A 19,279-nucleotide genomic window follows, 5' to 3' on the forward strand; every position below is an offset into this window, starting at 1 on the left:
CCCAGCAACTCCACAGCAGAAGGCGCCATGCATTCCAGAGAACTTTCACTTCCCTGAGATCTTCCCAGAATAGACTCGGCTCCCACCAGCCCCACCCCCTGCTCGGTGCCCCAGTGCCAGCTCTGGGCACCGCTGGATGTCAGGCTCTGCAAGGCAAGCAGGGTGGGGGCCCTGCAGTCAGAGGTTCCTCAGCACCTCCAGCCCCTGCTCCGGCCAGCACCCACTAGACAGCTGCTGCCTGGCCAAGGGACAACATCCACGATGAGCGGAGCACACAGGCAGCCCCAATTCCCAGGCCAGCCCTCTCCCAGGAAGTCAGGCAGGGCTGCGCCAAGCCCTGGTCTGCTCACAGCGCACCCACCAGGCCCTCCAGGGCATGTCCGTCTGGCACATGGAAGCTGCGCCCTTGGGAGAAGGCAGCCAGCGGCAGAGGGCGCCCCAGGAGAGGCGATGTGGGGCGGGGGCACGCGGACAGGGCCTTCATCACCCCAGGGAGGGTGGGCAGGTGACGAGCAGGGGAGGCACAGAGGCCGGACGTGCCAGGAACACGCAGCAGCTGGCCCACAGCAGGGAGGGCCACGGCCACAGGTGCCTGGGGGCTTTGGGGACACAGAACAAGCCAAGGCCAGCCCTGTGGCCAGAGACTGGGGCCTCTGCCCCACCACAGGGACCATCAGGCTCTTGGTGGCCACATATGGGCCATGCTCATTGGGGGCCCACACAGGAGTATGTGGGGAGGGGCCCTGGGGCTCAGCCCTTCAGGTGGCAGGTGGGCCCGGGAGGGAGGGTTCAGCTTCAAGGAGTGGGGAAGCTGGGGGTAGAAGCCATACTGTCCTCTGCCGTTAGGGGCCCAGAGCCTGGGGGGTCAGCCAGGACAGCCACCCCCACCCCTTCCAAGAAGGCTGCACTTTCTTGTTGAAGTCAAATTTCTGCTGACACCAGGGGAGGAAATTTATTTCTTTAATTATTATTCCTCTTAAGTGGGCCGGTCAGCGGTATCCCACAGCTGGGAGCCATCTACCTTCCTCATGGCAAGGCGGGGCCGGTGGTGGCCCAGGCAGCTGGAGCTGTGGCCTCACCTGTCGACCCAAAGGGCGGGTGCGGCCTCACTGGGCTCTGCACAGTCCCAGGACTGCCACAGTCACCACCAAGGCTGGCCAGCAGGACACTGGAGGCCGTAGCCCTACTCGATGGCAGGCGGGGCCTCCCCAGGGACAGGGGTGGGAGCAAGGAGGCCCCTGGACCCCTGCCTGCCCTGGCTGGCACTGGCCTCTGTGCACCAGACCCTCCTTGCTTGCGTTGCTGAGGCTGAATGAGGGAGCTCTGGGTTGCTGCTGGTGCAGGGGTGAGACGTGCCCCAGAAGGGCTGGGGGAACCAGACTGGCTCTCTGATGGCTCTGGGCCAAGGGAAGCGCCAACAGAGGCAGAGGCCAGTCAGCAAGGGTGGCCGGGATAGACTGTTCACAGTGTGGTGACGTCAGGGGCTCTGTGCCCGCCAGGGCTCTGCCATGTGTGTAAATGGAAAGGCGAGATTCTGCAGAGCTCAGCACTTGGCACCAAGGGGGAGACGCAGCAGCGCCGCAGCCTCCCAGGGAGGAGTGTGGCAGCCCCTCCTTCTCCTCCCCACTGCTGAGTGGGCCAGGGCTATGCACTCCCTCCTCCCCAGAGCTCAGACCCTGGGCCATCCGGGTGGTGGGCACCGTGTCTGAGGGGGCCAAGTGCAAACCTGCTGCCTGCCACAGGCGTCTCTGTGGACACTGAGGGATGGGAGGAGCCAGGATGGCAGGTGCACCTCCCCCCACAAGCCCACCCAGCCCAACAAACGTGGGCCACGGGATCCCGGCGAGGGCTGAGACGACCCAAGGACCTCGGTGCGGGGAGACGGACCCATGCCACAAGGCCCTCTGTGGGTCCCATGGGTGCATGGTGCAGGGAGAGTCCCAAGGACGCACCGCGACCTGGGGTGAAGAGGCGGGGCCAGCCTGGGCACTGTGCAGGGAGTGGGATGCAGCTGCTGTGGTGGGGGCCACTCCCTGAGTGGGTGGGTCCCTGGGATGGGCTCTGGCTCTGGAAAGCGCAGTAGGCATCCCCTCCCTGGCTCCGGCTTCCGCAGAGCAGGGCAGGGCCTGCAGACTGACTGCCAGGAGCAGCCTTAGCTGCCTATCCTGGCCACCCGGGGCTCGCGGGGATGTCAGGACGTCATGGTCTCCATGGCTGCTGTCTTGGCCACTTAATTATTAACCTCAGTCAGTACTATTATCACAACTACCGGGAGCTTTCTGAATGGGGGTGCAGTGGTGCCAGGCAGACCCCGCCTGCCCCCAACCCATCTCATCCCCCTGCTGGCTGTGCACAGGGTCCTGCGATGCCTCACACCCCCGCACACCCCCGCCCAGGCCTCTGCATGGCCGCCTCGGGATGCTCTTGCTGCTCCTGTCCCTTCTGAGCCCCTCTGTTTTCAGCTCATGAGAAAGGCCTCCCTGACTGCCTGACTGGACACGAGTCTGCGTATTGACAACTGTGGGCCCCAGGAATCTTCACTGGTGTTCAGCCCGTGCCTCTCCCTGCACTAGGGATGTCAGAGGCAGCATCCATGGGAGGTGTAGGGCACCCTCCCACCCAGGCAGGCAGGTGAGGGCTCGGGGCGCCCTTCCCTGGGCAGAGGGATCAGCCCGGCTGCTCTGCCCACTGCCTCTAGGACCACAGAGGAAAGCCAGCGCCAGGACTGTGCCTGCAGGGTCAGTGCACTCAGGGCAGTGCCAGCCAACGTGGGGCTTGGCCTCTGCCAAGGAGGCCCAGGGGAAGGTGGGACCACCCGGCACAAGCAGAGGCATCTCATGGCTTTGTCCCTGGGGGTCAAGCGCCATGTTCTCAGAGCACCTGCTGCCTGCCCTGGGAGCTCCACTGGTCAGGGTCCCTGTTGGCCCACATGGCTGGTGGCTGGTGGACGGCCACAGGCGCCTGGGACCTGCTGTGCCAGAGACTGGCCAGGGGCTTATACTTCGCTCAGGGAAATGACTGCTGGAGAGGAGCCCGAGGCCCCTGCCCTCCATGATACAAACAGCTGTGTGTAGCCCCACAGGCCACCAAGCTCCAGAGTCAGAGGATCAGACGTAACCAGAGAAGGCCCTGCTGGGTGACAGGAGGGCCTGTCCCCCAACCCACGGCAGCATCCCCCAGGGGCGGAGCCTCACCAAGGCCCCCATGTTCTGAGCCAGCTCCTGCACTGAGCATCTGGGGTGTAGCAGAGATGAGGCCACACGCACAAATCACACAGCCCAGTCCCTAAAGGTATGGGTGGGGAAGCGGAGGCACACACAGGGGTGACACAGTGCCCAGGAAGGGACCCAGGGCTTCTCACCAGATCCTCAGCGAGTGGGGACTTATTCCTGCCCTGTTCACCAGGGCCCCCCAGCCCCAGCCACCAGCCTGCAGGCATGGTCACGGGCACTGGCCAGCCACAGTGTGGCTCAGAGCCCTGTGAGGCAGGTGCCAGGGCCCCCGTGCTGCTCCCAGCGACTCTGCCCAGGAAACAGCCCGGAAGCCCCTGGAGCTCAGAGATGGACGCTAGGAACACAGCCAGGCAGGGTGGCCAGTGAGGCTGGCTTCCAGGGAGGTAGTTTCCTGCCTCTCCTCTGACCCCCGCAGACCCTGCCCTCGGAGTCCACCTCCTCCAGGGGCTGAACCTGTTCTCTCTCCAGGCCCCAGGCGGGTCAGAGAGCCAGCACAGCCCAGCCTCTGCAATCCCAGCACCACCTGCAATCTCTCTCTTTTTTTTTGATGGACAAGAAAGGGGGTAAAATTGGACTGAAACCAAAATATTTTTCTAGTTAATTTGTAGGATAAGCGAATCCAAAGCATTTCCTTCTCCTGAGCCTGTTTCCCTGGGCTGGGAGGGCACGAGGTGGCGGCGCCGGCTGCCTCCAGACACAGTTGTCGAGGCGTCGCCAATGCGATTATGGGCGCCGCGGCCCCAGGTGTGCGCTCGCCCGGGCGTGTTTGCCGTACCTGGCCTCATCCTTTTTCCAAAAGCGAAACACGGCGCTTGTGAGCAACTCTCCCCCACCCCACAGAAAATCAGGGGCCACTCAGCCACGACAGGTGGGTGCCACTGCAGGGCCCTTCCTGGGGGATGGCAGAGGAAGGCCTCCTGGTACCCTCCATTCTCCGGCTGCCCTGTCGGTCTCACTAGGGATGGCTACGAAGGCGCTGGGTGTATGGAAGAGTGAAATTAACTCCCGGGCTGGGACATGGCCCATTTGGGAAGTGCTTGTTTGGACGGGTTCCCTGGGAGCACGAGGCCCCTGACCTCCTCCCCAAGACAGGGGCCTGGGCCAAGGCCCAGAGCAGCCACAACATGTTGGAGGTTAGGGGGTCTGGCCTGCAGTGCCCACCACACGCTGGCCGGTCGGTGTCACCTCCCAGCGCCCCCGCCCTCACCTCTCACCTGTGCGGAGGAGGGGCCTGCTGCCCGCATCGCCGGGCTGGCCGGAGGTCTTGGAGAGCTTGTTGGCAGATACTTTGTAGAGGACCCCTCCGATGCAGCGGTAGCCTTTGCTCCGCCACCGAGGGGAGCCCGGTTGGGCTTTCCCACTCCCGCTGGCAACTGGACGCAGGCGGTTCAGCACCAGGGACCTGCAGAGACAGGAAATGCACGTCAAGCCTGGCCCCAGGACAGACTACAGCTCTGATGGTCAGTGCCAGGGGCCGAGTCCAGGCCTGGCCTCCCAAGGGGGACAGGGAACAGCGCTTGCGGTGGGTACACACTCCAGCTGGGGTGACCACGGGCCATTGGCCCAGCTGCCAAGAGACCTCTGTCCCCTTCTGGCCCCTAATCCCCACCTCAGGGACATTTTGGCTGTCATAGGGAACACTGACAAGGAGTCCCAGGAGGTGGCGCCCCCGACCCCACCCATGAGGCTGGGAACTCATGCGCCCCTAGAAGCCACGGTGAGGGGGCAGCATCCTCCTCCAGTGCACACCTCTCCCGTGGACATAACCACCCCTGGGCCCTGACCACCCGGCTGTGTGCTGCGGGGTAAGGGTCCCTGGGGCTGCAGGGCAGAGGGGCTGCAAGGTGTCCGTGTGTTGGTGAGAAGCACACCTGGCCCTTGGCACGTGGGCTGAGGCTCCCTTGAGTCTGCTTCAAGGCTGGGGCTATTTCTACCAACGCGGCCCCGGCACACACCACCCTGGCCTTCAGGACCACAGACACCATAGGGTCAGCAGGCTACCCTGCCTCTTCTCCTCCTCCGCCCTGTCCTGCCTCCCCTTCATCCACAGCTCAGAGAGCCCTGCACTGAGAGTGCATGGGGACAGCCTCACAGACCCCGGGCCAGGCAGGCTGTTTGAGGGAAATGCTGATGTTGCCTCAAGTCCAAGGGCTGAAGAGGCCGCGACAGCCCCTGGAGTTAGCTGAGCCGATGACCCTGGCTAGAGGAAGAGACCTAGGCCAACAGGCCCTGAGCCCCGGCAGCCCCCACTCCTGCCAGATACTCCACAGCCTCCGGGAAGCCAAGGGGCAGAGTAAGACTGGAGGGGCCTGAGCTGCACTCCAGAGGCACCTCCCTGCAGCTGCCAGCCACACCCACAGCCCTGCGGACCCGCGGGCAAGCAGCTCCCAAGGTGGGGGGCTCAGGGCCTGGCATAGGCCTCTGCCAGGGTGGGCCTCTGTCAGGCATAGGGGCTGCCAGGGTGCACTTCGGCAGTGATTAGCTCATGCAAATTGAGCTTGATTCCACATGAGCTCACGCTCTGCTCAAGCTGCCATGACCCTTGAGGTGGATACCGCGCCCCCAGCAAATCTGGGCAAGACATTTTTGGGCAGCCATGGGTACGCACGCAGCAAAGGGACCAGTCAAGTGGAAGGTGAGGAAGGGCAGCTCAGGCCTGGCACAGGGCTGTGCCCCTGCTCTATGCTCCCCATGCCACACCGGTCCCCATGGCCCTGCAGCTACACAGCCCTCTCTGCTGTGGAGTACCTGAGCCCCTCAACCCAACCACAGCTGCAGGACACCCTTTTCCAGCTGGTCTGGGCCAGGGTGGGGTGCCCCCTAGACCCAGGCCTGCAGCATGCATGAAAGTGGGGCTCACTTGTCTGGCTGGATGGGGCAGGTGCAGGGGGACAGCAGCATATCCATCAAAGCCACCCACGAGGAGCCAACAGACATGGCGGTACTGGGGATGGAGCAGCCCTGCTGTCGGGTTCAGCCGCCATCCCCACCACTCAGCCCCGCAACCCCTCTGGGCCTTGGTCCCTCTGCCTGCAAGCTGGGGTAATTCTCAGCAGCCGGGGGCCTCCAAGGGCCCATTAGAGACATAATGGGAGCACAGAGAGCCTGGCACCGGGGATTGGAGCTGCAGTGTAAGTACAAGCACGGCAGCCAGAGCACTTAACCCAGTTTCCTTTAATTAAAATTCAAGTTCACAAACACCAATCTTGGCGGGAAAGAGCCCACCAAGGGGCTTGGCAGTGCTGAGTGGTCTGCTGGCCCCCACCTCCCACCTATCCTGTCTGTGCCCTGCACACTCCAACTGCTCCCCAACCCCCAGCCGGGCACTGTCTGGGCCAGAGGGGTGGAGGGTAGGCATCCTGCCAGCCAGACTCAGACCTCCAGGCTCTCATCAGACCCTGGGGTCCCAGTGCAGCCCTGGCCTCTGGGAGGTGGATGGCCTGTACCTTCAGCTTATCCTGGCACCAGGCCTGGAGGGAGGGCCAGGCCAGGCAGGACCTCCTGCACCAGCCTCTCAGCTGGAGAACCCCCCATCAGCCTGGGGGCTCAGAGGCAGGTTCTGACCTTCCACAGGAGCTACGGCCACTGCCTGGGGGACACTCAGCTCGACCCCAAATCCCAGTCAGGCTGAGCCCAGGGCCCTACACCAGCCCCACAGTACCCACAGGCCTCAGGGGTCTCACCATTGGGAGGGTGAGGGAGCTGGTGGCCAGGGTGCACCCCCCACTGCAGCTCCAGCCACTCACAGAGCCTCTGGCCATCATACAACCGGGGCCAGAGCTAACTGTGGTCCTTGCCCCGGAAAGGCTGCTCAGGGCCAGCCTGGACTTGCTCCTGGGAGCCCCCAGCTCCCTGCCTCCCCACAGGCTCCAGCGAGTAGATGGTAAGGCTGCACTCTCGGGGGAAGCAACCACTCCTGCATGCCCGACCCTTCACACAGCACAGGCTGGGTTCAACCCTGGCCACCACAAAGCAGGAAGGACGAGCAGGCAGCAAAGCCAACCCAGCCCTCCGCCCGGGTCCAGCCAGGACGCCCTGAGGAGATGGTTGGGACGGAGGCCCAGAACCCAGGTGTGCAAGGACTCACCTGCAGGAGTGTCCCCCTGACTGAGGCTCACATGGGGACGGGCCACCACCCAATCACTGTGTGGCTCTCCAAAGGCACCTGGAGGGAGGGCGAGGCCCGGGCTGCGGCACCTGCTCCCCTCCCAGGGGCAGACACAGCTGGCCAGGCCCAGGGAAGGGCCCGTGGGGCAGAGGCAGCAGCACCTCTGGGGGTCAGGAGGCATTGGAAGCTTCCAGGACCACCCCACCCACCAGGGCTGCCCCTCGGCTCTGTCTCGGGAGCTCGGTCTGGCTGGGCGCTACAGCAGCTATGCCCCAGCTCATTCTTATTTTTTGTTTTTTTTGAGACGGAGTTTCGCTCTTGTGGCCCAGGCTAGAGTGCAACGGTACGATCTCGGCTCACTACAACCTCCACCTCCCAGGTTCAAGAGATTCTCCTGCCTCAGCCTCCAGAGTAGCTGGGATTACAGGCATGTGCCAACACGCCCAGCTAATTTTTGTATTTTTAGTAGAGATGGGGTTTCACCCTGTTGGCCAAGCTGGTCTCCAACTCCTGACCTCAGGTGATCCGACCACCTTGGCCTCCCAAAGTGCTGGGATTACAGGCATGAGCCACCGCGCCCAGCCGCCCCTGCTCATTCTTATGGATGAACACGAACAATTAGCTTGTCCCCTTCTCTTCCCTCCTAAGAAAACACCTTACTGGAGTGTGAGAACACCCAGAGGGCGCTAGAGGATCTGGGCGGAATGGAGACGTGGCAGGCCCTGCTGAACTGTCCCGGGATCTGCACCCGCTCTCCATGCCTGGGAATGTTCCCAGCCCCCCACTGCCCACCACAGCCTGGGAGCCCAGGGCCTCCCGGGAATGGGGCAGGGCGCTTCCCGGTGCTCAGCACACCTAGCCCAAGAGCCTCATTCCAAGAAGCTGCATCCTGGGAGATGCTGTGGCAGAACCTCGGGCCTGCACAGGTTGGCGGGGCTGACGGAGAGCTGTCTGGGGTTGCCCTCACCCGTGCCCTCACCCCTGCCCTCACCCCGGCTGCCTGGCTGGCTTTGGAACCTGCAGCAGGAGGGTGTTGGGAGGGCGTGGGGCGAGGGCCTTGTAGCTTTTCACGGCCGTGGGTGTCACAGCACTCCAGTAAATTGTGACCCTAATGGAGAGGACGGCCTTTGGAAACGAACTGCATTGAGAAGGGGGATGAAATTAATGAGATAATAGCAGGGCCAAGGACCCGGAGCGCGCGTCTGCCCTCACGGAAGGCTCTGTAATTCCTTTTCTGCAACGGGAGCTGCAGATCTAAAGGCCTCTCCCATCCGTCCGGCAGGCCCACGCCGCCAGGAAATTTCATTAACGCTGGAAAATAGGAAAGGTATTAAGCGTGGATAATGAAGGCCAGGGAGGGAACAGTGCCTTAAGATAGTCTTCTTTCTCGCCTTTGTAATGGGAGGCATGAACTTTCCCTTCAAATCCATTTCTAATCCATTTGAAATACTACAGCAAATTATCTTTCCTTCAGCCCAAAAGCGGCCAGCCAATTTACTCCGAATAGAAGTGACAATGCCCCAGGATTTATCACCATAACCTTGACTACACCAGGGCGAGGCTGGGCCGTCCCTCTCCCCCCCTGGGGGGGCACAAAGGCCAGGAGGGGGAGATAACATTTTAAATGAAAAGCAGCAGTAATGGGGAGAAAGACACATACACCACAAAAGTAGGTGTATAAAGAAGCTGTCTGTGCAGTACCGCCTCAGAAGTAGCCGGAAACTTCCAGGCCAGAGGCTGTCCAGGCTGGCAAGGGGCACCACGGGTGCCCAGAGGGATGAGCCCAGGCCCTCCTGTCTCTGAAAGCCCCTGTCCTGCCTCAGCCTGGGCCCCTCAGACCCGCTGAGTGCCGCCAGCCCTGCTAGGCACAGGTAGCAACAGTGGGGGCCGGGTGGACCTCCGGCCCTCGATCCTCAGGGACTCCTCTCCCCTGTCCCCAGGACTTCAGTGGTGCTGGGGGCCTGGGCAAGATGGGAGAGAGGCTCGCTCTGAGGTCTTGGTTTTCCTGAAAGCCCAGGGGCAAACCTGGTGCATCCCCTGCCGGCATCCACAAGGCATGCCCACGCACAGCCTGCCAGCTGCCAGGCTTCCGGGCCTGCAAGCCCCGGCCTGGGCCACTGCTGCTGAGTGGCCCACGCAAGGACTTTGAGAACCAACCCTGGACATCCATGCTCTACCCACTCCCTGAGGGCACTGCCCATGGCAGGTCAGAGCAGCCCCCTCGCCATGTCATGTGGGCCGTGCAGGCTGAGAGGGGCCTCACCCCAGGCCATGTCATTGCTCCTGGGCACAGATGCGCACACACACGTGGGCCAGATCAGTGGCCTCGCAGTCAGGGCAGTGCATGCACAGCAAGCAGGCCCCGTGCACTGCCTGCCCCCAGGGTGACAGCCTCAGCACTTGCGCTCCCAGCAGCAGAAGCCCCAGCTCAGCAGAAACACATCTGACAAACCAAAGCGGCTCCTCGGGCAAGTCCAGCCCTCTGAGCACCCGGGACCTTTCAGGCCCTGCTCCCTGCCATGGGCACTGCCTGCAGTGTCTCCATGCTATGGGACCCAGCTCCGAGACCAATCAGAGAGTGCTGAGCCTGGCAGTCAGCGTGACTGGCACACTGGCATGGCAGGAAGGCTGGGGAAGGGGCCCGCTCTCGACTCAGGCAGAGGTGGTGAGGGGACTGGGGGAGGCCTCCTCCACCCTAGAAATCTGGGAAGCAGCCCAGCCCCCAGGATGCCCCGGCCAGACACACACTGGAGGGACTCGAGGGTCCAGGCCGCAGCCAGGCAGCTTTTAAGCCCGGAAGCTGTGTCTTGCAATTGCCCAGTCTCACAGCACCTTCAGACACACGCTGCCCAGGACACCCTCCCTGAGGCTCTGTGGCTTGTTCAACAGGGTCTTCCAAGGCCTCGGGCCATGTGGCCAGGGGTTCGAGGCCTAGGCCAGATTGCAGGCAGCTCTGGGAAGGCCGGGCCTCTCCGGAGCATCCTCCCAACCCAGCTCCCGGGCCCAGTGGTGCGACCAGCGGCTGCACAAAGGCCGACACAGACCACAGTGGGGCCAGAGACCCTTATCTGGAGGAGAGCCGCTGACGGGAACCAGGGGCTCCTTCCCCATAGCAGCCTCTCAGCATCCTTCCCTCCCTACCCTCCCCGAAGTTCCCATGCCAGCCTCGGTGACATGGCACCCCATGTGAGCCCAAGTCCCTCCCCACCCTCCCAAAGTTCCCATGCCAGCCTCAGTGACATCCCACCCCACGTGAGCCCCTGAGAACTCTGTGAGGTTGTGTCTGTGCTTGAGGAAAGACCTGGGAACAGAGAGGTCACTGTGTGACCAGGGGCGGGAGAGGCGAGGCCAGCAGAGGGGAGAGCCGCTCCCAGACCCTCCAGACCTGCCAGGGGCTCCACAGCAGGGAGGGCTGGGATTTGAAGTTTTCTTCCTGCCAAGCACCGCCAAAGGGTGGAGCCGGCGAGGGGACATCAGACCCTGGAAGGGAAACTGAAGGCAGACAAGTACAATGGGGACCCTCCAGGACCCTCGTGTTGTCACCCTGCACCTCCAGCTGCTGCCAATCCAGTTCCAGTCTTGTCTGTTAAACACACTCCAGCCCCAGCTGGCCCTCCTGCTCCCACAGCCAGGCCCTGCAGCCAGTGTCGGTCAGCAGTTCTCCCCATGAGGGGCCTCATCAGCTTCCACTCGGACCCCCTGCCCAGGGCCCTCAGCCTCACCACTGACAGAAGCCCTGCTCTGAGACAATGCCCAGGCCCTGAACACGCCACGCAGAGCCCCAGGCCGGCACTGAGCCAGCTGGGTCTCCACCCTGGTTCACAGCTGAAAGGGGGGGCTGCACCCATCCCACCCTGCCAGCTGGTTTGAAAACTGCACACATCTGATCAAGTCCCTGCCAAGACCCTGCAGTGGGTCCCTTTGTTCTCAAGATGACCAGGTACTCAGGTCCTGCTGGCCACAGCCCCCATGCAGCCTCCCTCCAGCCTAGAACTCCAGTCCCCCGGGGAAGTTCTGGTTTCTGGAAAGCGCCGTGCTCACTCCTGGCACCAGGTCTTTGCACATGCTGTCTCTCTGTCCAGATCCCAGGGCAGGCCTGAGGCCAAGTGCAGATGTCACAGCACTGGGGAGGCTGGCCCTGCTTACCACTGGGGAAAATGAGCACAGGGGCCGTATCTGCAGATACCACTGTTGCACCCCTGGCCTTGCGGATGTGCTGGGCACGCAGGGGGCTCTGTAAATGTGTGTTGCAAGAACACACCCAAGTGTGTGCCACCCTGGGGCTCCCAGGACCTCTTAGGAGGAGTGTGGGGTGAGGAAGGGTCAGGATGCCCCGGTCAGTTACAGACACTCAGGAAGGAGACCTGTGGCAGGGAGGTGGCTGCTAGGGCTTGGTCAGCAGATGCAAAGAGCGGGCTCAGGCAGCAAGGGCCAGGCACTGGGAATGCGGGCTGGGGCAAGATGGGCTCTCTGAGAACAAAGGGAGCAGCGGGGCTCAAGGAGGGAGGCACAGTCAGAATGCGTGCCCTGAGAGCTCCGAGAAGGGCAAACCCATCCCTGTCTCCCCAGGATGATGGCCAGGCTGCTACAGAGGTGACACGGGGACGTGCGACATGCAGACGTGGAAAGACCCTCGGGGGCACAAGTATGGTGACAGCAGGAGAGGCCGAGGGCTGAGTGAGGTCTTGGCCCGGCCCTAGCAGCCAGAAGAGGCAGGACCACAGGAGCAGGCACCGGGCCACAGGGACACCGTCAGGGCCTCCTCGGCTGGGGTTGCATCCGTGTGTGAGCCGGGGACCCAGCAGCCCCTGGCCAGGCCACCCAGGCCAGTGGCAACATGCAGTAGACAGGCAGGCCAGCTGAGACACAGAGAAAACAACCGGGGAAGCATTTTTCAGGAAATGGAGCACAATTTTTCGAAGCTTGGAGCCCGAGCGGGGAGTGCGAAGTCAGCAGAAGAGGAGCGGCCGGGGGAGGCGGCGCCGCAGCGAATCCCCAAGTAGGTCAGGCAGAGCCGCGCCGTGACAGGCACTAAACTGCTTAAGTGGGGCTTTCCACTGGAAACGCTGACACCCCCATCACAGTGCTGGCTCAGGAGGGCGAGCATGCGTGTGTGCCCATGGGTGTGCACGCGTGGGACTGGCTGGAAGCCTCCCTCCCGGCTTCTCCTGGTGCTGAGCCGCTGCGGCCCCCAAGTGGGTTGGCCAGGCTACATGGGGCCCTCGCCTGGAGAGTCCCAGCCCCAGGCTGGGGCAATGCAGGGGAGGTGGTTCTACTGGACAGGCACTCACAGAATGTCCTGAGTTCTGGAGGAGGAAGACAGAGTCCCTCGGGGGAGGGGCCCAAGCTGGGCCGGCAGGGAGGGGCGCTCAGGCCAGACAGACCAGAGGCATGCAATGGGGGTGCTAGGCGGGCTCCCGGCTCCTGGACCCTGCTCCCACGATCTCAGGGGCAGGGCTAAGTGTTCAAGGGCCTGTGGCTGCCAGGGCTGAAATCTGACTACGTGGTGGCCACACAGGCCTCACAATGGCTACGGCCACCTGATCTCACAGAAAGGACCCTCCTCTAACTTACTCCTCACAAGTCTGGCCCCCTGTCCTCCAAACCCCTATACCCAGACCATGGGGCCCTCACCAGCTCCAAGGGGCCTCCAGGTACCCAGGGCAGTAGCTGCTGTTCAGCAGGGGCTCCGGTGCCATGGCCAGATGGGCTCTCTAGTCTCCCGCTGTCACCCCCACAGCATCTACCTCCCAGTACGGGGGCCTGCAGAGACCGGCCAGCCACTCAGCTTTCCAGGATACACCTCCAGCAGGCAGGCAGGGTTATAGGCCTGGGTGGGAGCTGAGACTCCTGCACCACAGGCCAGGGCGCCATGAGGGGAAAGATCCATGTAGCCTTAGGGACAGCAGCCTTGTTTGGGGGCCCCATGAGGACAGGGACGGCCTTGAGTGCGACTGGTGCAGCTGAGGCTGAGCAGGGCTGGCTCCCCGGGCCCCTGGGCTGACTCGTGGGGTGGAGGCTCTGTTGTGACACCTGAGGACTTCCTCACTGGGCACTGGCCCTTCCGAGGGCCAGCCCTGCCCCGTCTCACCCCAGTAATGAATAAGAAGGATTCGGGGGCGCCTCTGCAGCCTGGCTGGGTGGCAGGGGGCAATACTAATTACACTGCCTCCGTTACAAACGTCGTGCTCCACTATGAGGGGCTGGGACTATTTTATGTATTTTATGTGCTCACATCTATTCAATTGGTATTTCGATCAATGGATGCATTACAAGCTTTCCCTTTAAGAGCCTAATAAACAACAAGATGGAAAGTAAAATTCTCCATAAAATGACACTTTTAAAAATCCATTTCAGCTGAAGCTATTGGTGTTTTGTATGTCAGCTGCAAAAAACAAGTATTAGTGGGACTTCATGGCCCCAGAGTGCCGAGTTCAGCTCGTCCGGCAGAGGTGCCAGGCGGCCAGGTGCAGCTGTCCTTGGCGGGCCTGCGACCCTCTGCACCTGTGCCACCCTTTGGGCTGGGTCATCGGCCCAGGACCCACTCTGTCTGTGCCGGCTACTGAGGGGAGGCTGGCCAGGAATCCTGCCTAGGCCCTCAAGGACCCCTCAGGTCACTGCTGTCTAAAGAGACTCACAGCAGACATCCCCCCACCCCCAGACCCTGGGACAGCCCCTCCGAAGTCCACACAGCAAATCCGGCTCAGCTCCCTGGAAAGGGGTGGTGACCTCAGCAAACTTCACGCGGCCCTCGCAAGGACAGCGGTATCTGCAAAAACCACGGGAAACGCACAATAAAAACCCACTCACTTCAGAGGGGTAACCAGAACCCACTATGAAGCAAAGACGTGTGAGAACCAAAAGCCTAGCAAGACGCCGGCAAACAGCAATGGGAACGTACAAAGAAGAAAAGCCAGAAACACCCTAAAATAACTCAGGAAAAATCCTACAGCAGATGCGCCGGGCCAACACGTGCAAGTTACAGAGCGTGGGTCCCCCTGGTGCTGAGAACGGGGGAGGCAGGCGGGGCCGGGGATCTGAGGTGTTTGTGTGTGTGGCTGAAATCATAAGAAGAACATGCAAATCTATGATTTGGAGGCTGGTTCCTTGGGGAGGCCGAGAACCCGGCCCAGTGTTTCTAAGGTGATCTGGAAGAGTAAGCGTTCAGGAATAACGAAGGGCACAGACAAGTGGGTCATCAGTGAGGACGGGGAGTCTGGGAACAGCCCATACATCTGCTCACCCGAGTGACGCGGCCGCCCCTGCACCTGAGTGGGTCAGGGTCTCATTTCAATACATGTGTCTCCATGGGGAGACAAAAGGACTTGGCCCCTACCTCAGACCACAAGTAAAAATTAATTCAAGAAGCCTCAGGCTTAAAAATGTAAAAGCTAAAATAGCCAAGCTTCTAGAAGAAAACATGAACATGGGGTAGACAAATATTTCTTAAACAGGACACGAAGAGCACCAACTCATAAAAGGCTGAAAAACCAGACGCCGTGGAAGAGCAGGCCCGCGGCTGTAAGCAGACGTGTGGGGCGGAAGACATCCACAACAAAAACGAACTCCCGCAAATCAGCCAAAAGGCAAATCACACAAAAACAGGCCAGCACCCAAAGAGGCCCTTTACAGCAAAGACAGCACCACCACGAGACCTGAGTGAAGAAAAAGATGCCCAGCAATGCCAGCCAGCGGGATGGGCGTGAGGCCTCACACCCCCCAGCATGGCGAGAACAGGAGACACGGGCCTGCGAATCCTGGCCAAGCAACGCTCACATGCTGCTACTGGCAGGCTGGGACAGCTACCTGGGACACGCTCTGGCCTCAGCTTCCAAAGCTCAGTGTCCATCACCCTCTGAGGCAGCAACTCCACAGAAATGAGAGCTACCAGGCACCCAGAGACACACCCAAGACAGCAGCTTCATAACTGGCAAGGATGGGAGAGACCCCAGATACCCACCCATCAACCGCAAGATGGACACACGTGGCGTATCCATAGCACAGAACACCACACAGCAGGGAAAAAGAACGGGTTCCCGCCAGGCGTGGCACTGCAGCGGAGTGACAAACGTGGGCGCCTACGGCTGCGTGGCTGCTGCCATGGAATGCTCTGCACTGGGCGGCTACGACAACAGAAACACACTTTCTCACACGCTGGGGTGCCTACATCGAGGCACTGGCAAGGCTGGTTCCTGGTGGGATCTCCCTTCCTGGCCTGCAATGTCCTCCCATGGCTTTTCCTCTGGGCATGTGCCCCTGGTGGCACTTTTTATTCTTGTAAGGACATTAGTCCTAGTGGATCAGGGCCAAACACTATAATCCTATTTAACCTCAATTACCTGTTTGAAGACCCCATCCCCAAATGTAGTCACATTGGGGGTTAGGGTTTCAATCTATGAACTTGGTGGGGGACACAATTCGGTCCATGAAAAGTGATGAACAAAAGAAGTCAGACACAGAACAGCACCTGCTACACGACCCCACCACCACGAAGCTCACACACAGAACAGCACCTGCTACGCGGCCCCATCACCACGGAGCTCACACACAGAACAGCACCTGCTACACGGCCCCATCACCACGAAGCTCACACACAGAACAGCACCCGCTACGCGGCCCCATCACCACGAAGCTCAGGAACAGGCAAAGCCAATCGAGGTAGGCAGAGAACAGAAAAGCAGGTGCTCATGGGGTAGACATGAGTGGGAAGGGCCGGAGGGAAGCTTCCAGAACTCATGCCATCTTAGGTAGGAAAGGCTGTTCTAAGCACATCAATACATAAAATCTCAAGAGACTGACAGATTTAAGTGCACAGAAAAGTAAAAACTTCTGCAAACATCCTCACGAAATTCAAAGTGAGGAAAATGACAAAAAGGCGACCCCCCACCCCGAACACTTGGAGTTCCACGAATCCATAAGAAACAAGCCAGCTGGAGACAAGCAAATAGGGAACACAAACCATGTTGAACTTGACCAAGAATTAACGTTAAGCCTGGATGGCACCCTCCTCTGCTCCGCTGTCCACGTTTCTGCCCGTGGCTGCTGATGCTGACAAGGCCCAGAAGGGCCAGCAGTCCATGCCCCCTCTGTCCCCCAAGCCAGTGGCAGCGCTGACCCCCAGGACTGTTCATCCAGATGAAGGCGCTTCTCTGGGGAGGGCCTAAGTAACCAGCAATGAGAGGAGCGAGGTGGGGCCTGGGTGGGGATCAGCTTGTGACCACCTGGCCAAATGTCATTGCCTGCAGGGAGCCTTCTAGGCTGCAGACACCAGAGAAAGGTTGGAGCTGGGTCTTGTACCTGTGCCCTAACTGAATCCTCTCCTTGCTCTGCCACTCCCCATGACTGCTAGTACCCACTGGGCAGGGGACGCCCCAGGTGGGAAGGGCTCGGCCAGGGCCTGGCTCCAAGAAGCTGGGTAGGGTGGGGTGGGGGAGTCCTGGAAGACACGCAGCCAGTGGAAAGGAGGGAGCTGGGGCCCCTCAGCCAGCCTTTGGGGGGATGCGCCCTCCCACCGCGGCTGGGCCACGGAGCCCCACCCACCATCGCCCGGCCCCGCCCACCACCCTGGCCAGGGGAGGAGCCGGCTGGAAGCAGCTTCAGCAGGCAAGGGGGCGCCTCGCCCCTGTCCCGCCCCAGGACCGCCCCGCGCAAGCCAGAGCACTGAGGGTACTGAGCTGGGCCATAATTTATGCCCGCCCGCCTATGCTTTATGGCTTTCTTAATTTGGCTCCTGCTACTATTAATGTAGTTAATGCTGAGATTATATCTATTTTCTGGCGTCAGGCGGTGATTTATTCAAGCCATTTTTCCGGTGGAGGCTCCCACGCTGTTAAATCAAGCGCCTTGCCAATTAAGTGCTGACTTGGGAAGTGGACGCAATCTTAGCAGACATCCAACCGCAAATTAAACCGCGCCTGACTCTGGGGAGTGGATGGGGCAGCGGGACCCTTGCTGACTTGCAGGAAAGTCAGGAAAGTGGTGGGTGCATCCTACCCACCGTGGTCCCTGGGCCTGTCCCTGAGCCACGGGTCTCTGGAACTGCAGCCCACACCCACACTCCAGGCCACATGGTTCCAGGGAAACACCCTTAGACACCCATGGTTCCTAACCACGCCCAACAGGCACCTGACACGCAGGGCCCTAGCAGGAGCTGCGGATGGGGCAGGGGCGGTGCGGGGGGAAGGGGGCCATGAGGAAGGTGAGAGCCTCCCCAGCAGGTGGGTGGGGCTGCACAGTGCTCAGCAGCTGGGAGGCCCCCCGGGGCCTGGACCCTGTAGGAGTCTCACCCACAGTCCCACCTCTGAGGGCCCACATAGCAATATAATAGAAAGGAGGTAGGGAGGCCAGGGTTGGGGCCAGCCAGGCTAGGGACTCCCACCCCCAACAGGCCCAGCTCTCCTGAACACTCCTGTCCCCTGTGGGGGCCTCAGTTCTCTGTCAGGCACTGTCCACATGCCAACTGCAGTGACCACCCAGGCCCAGCCCAGAGAACCTGCTACCAGCCTCCTCCCCAGTGGGGCCCTGGGACGAGGTAGGCAGATGCCGCAGCTACCACAGCGCCTATTGTTCTGGAAGGGTTCCCGGGTCCTGAGTGCAACGCGCCACGCTTGTCCATCTGCCAGATACTCAGCCCAGCCCTGAGAGGTTCATCATGTTTTGGGGTGAGATCTGGCTGGAGGATTGATATAGATTGATATACTCGAGGAGTTAAATAAGATACTGAGGCCGGGTACAGTGGCTCACGCCTGTAATCCCAGCGCTTTGAGAGGCCAAGACAGGCAGATCACTTGAGGTCAGGAGTTTGAAACCAGCCTGGCCAACATGGTGAAACCCTGTCTCTACTAAAAATACAACAATTAGCCGTGAGTGGTGGTGGGCGCCTGTAATCCCAGCTACTCCGGAGGCTGAGGTGGGAGAATTGCTTGAGCCCAGGAGGCAGAGCCTGCAGTGAGCTGAGACTGCACTATTGCACTCCAGCCTGGGCGACAAAGCAAGACTCCGTCTCAAAATAAATAAATAAATAAATAAATATTGACTATGTAAATGATACTTTACGACCACCTCTAAAACCAAGGTAAAGTGGTATTTAAAATGGCGTTTAACTGTGTAAGGCACCCAGGTAGCGCCGGGTGACAAGGATATTTTATTTCTTCCTGTCGGGGTGGTTTTTCAGTTTCCAGGAATGTCCGTGCTTGACCCTCCCTCCAGGGAGCCCAGGCACCAACTGGCAGACACACGCACGTCCACGGCTGGGCAGATGGGGCAGGAGGGCCCAGGCACAGGGGGCTCCGCCCTCCCCAGGCTGAGGGGAATTCCACGGATCTCACAGGAAACCCTGGGGGCCCTTGAGCTCCCTCCCCAAAGGTCCTTGTGCAAACTGAAGGAAGGCTCCCTCCGGATTTGTCACCAGACGCTTCCTGCAGCCTGTCCCTGCGATGCCGCTGCCGACCCACAGGGAACCACGCTGTGGACTGCGGTTCCACCAAGGTGGCAGCAGCATCTCACCAGGGAGCTCCTGCATCCTGTCCCAAGGGCTTGCCCACAACAGGGACAGGGACGGCCATTCACAGCCGGGCCTGGGCGAGGCTCACACCCGTATGACCCCACAGGAGCCAGCCCGAAAGGGCAAAGCAGCGTCTTGAGCCCCACAGCTGGAGAAGCAGTGTGACACACCCGGCTTGGGGTACATGCCCCATCACCAGCTCCTCAGGCCAGCCCAGCCTGGAGCCATGCATGGTCACAGTGGCACAGAGAGGACCCCCCTGTCCTGGACTCACGGGTCCCTCTGCCACCGTTGCCCAGCAGGCCATGCTCTCACCGCAGGGATGGGGTGGACTGAGCAGAGCTGCCCCCTGGGGCAGGGGAGGCAGAGGCTGTGCAAGGCTGTGAGGCCGGGTGCAGGGTGGGCCCTAGAGAAGGAGCAGAACAGGGCATGACT

The 19,279-nt window shown here is 61.1% G+C and overlaps 1 protein-coding gene across 1 annotated transcript in view; it reads right to left on the reverse strand.

Annotated features, from left to right (window-relative positions):
* Positions 1–19,279, reverse strand: part of ZC3H3 (zinc finger CCCH-type containing 3) — a 102,217-nt gene that overhangs the window by 33,821 nt on the left and 49,117 nt on the right. The window contains exon 5 of the mRNA XM_032760618.2: positions 4,448–4,635. Within this exon, the coding sequence (XP_032616509.1) occupies positions 4,448–4,635 (188 nt within the window). The remainder of the gene's footprint in view (positions 1–4,447; positions 4,636–19,279) is intronic.

Source organism: Hylobates moloch, unplaced genomic scaffold (genome assembly GCF_009828535.3).
Source record: "Hylobates moloch isolate HMO894 unplaced genomic scaffold, HMol_V3 SCAFFOLD_9, whole genome shotgun sequence".
Lineage (NCBI taxonomy): Eukaryota > Metazoa > Chordata > Mammalia > Primates > Hylobatidae > Hylobates > Hylobates moloch.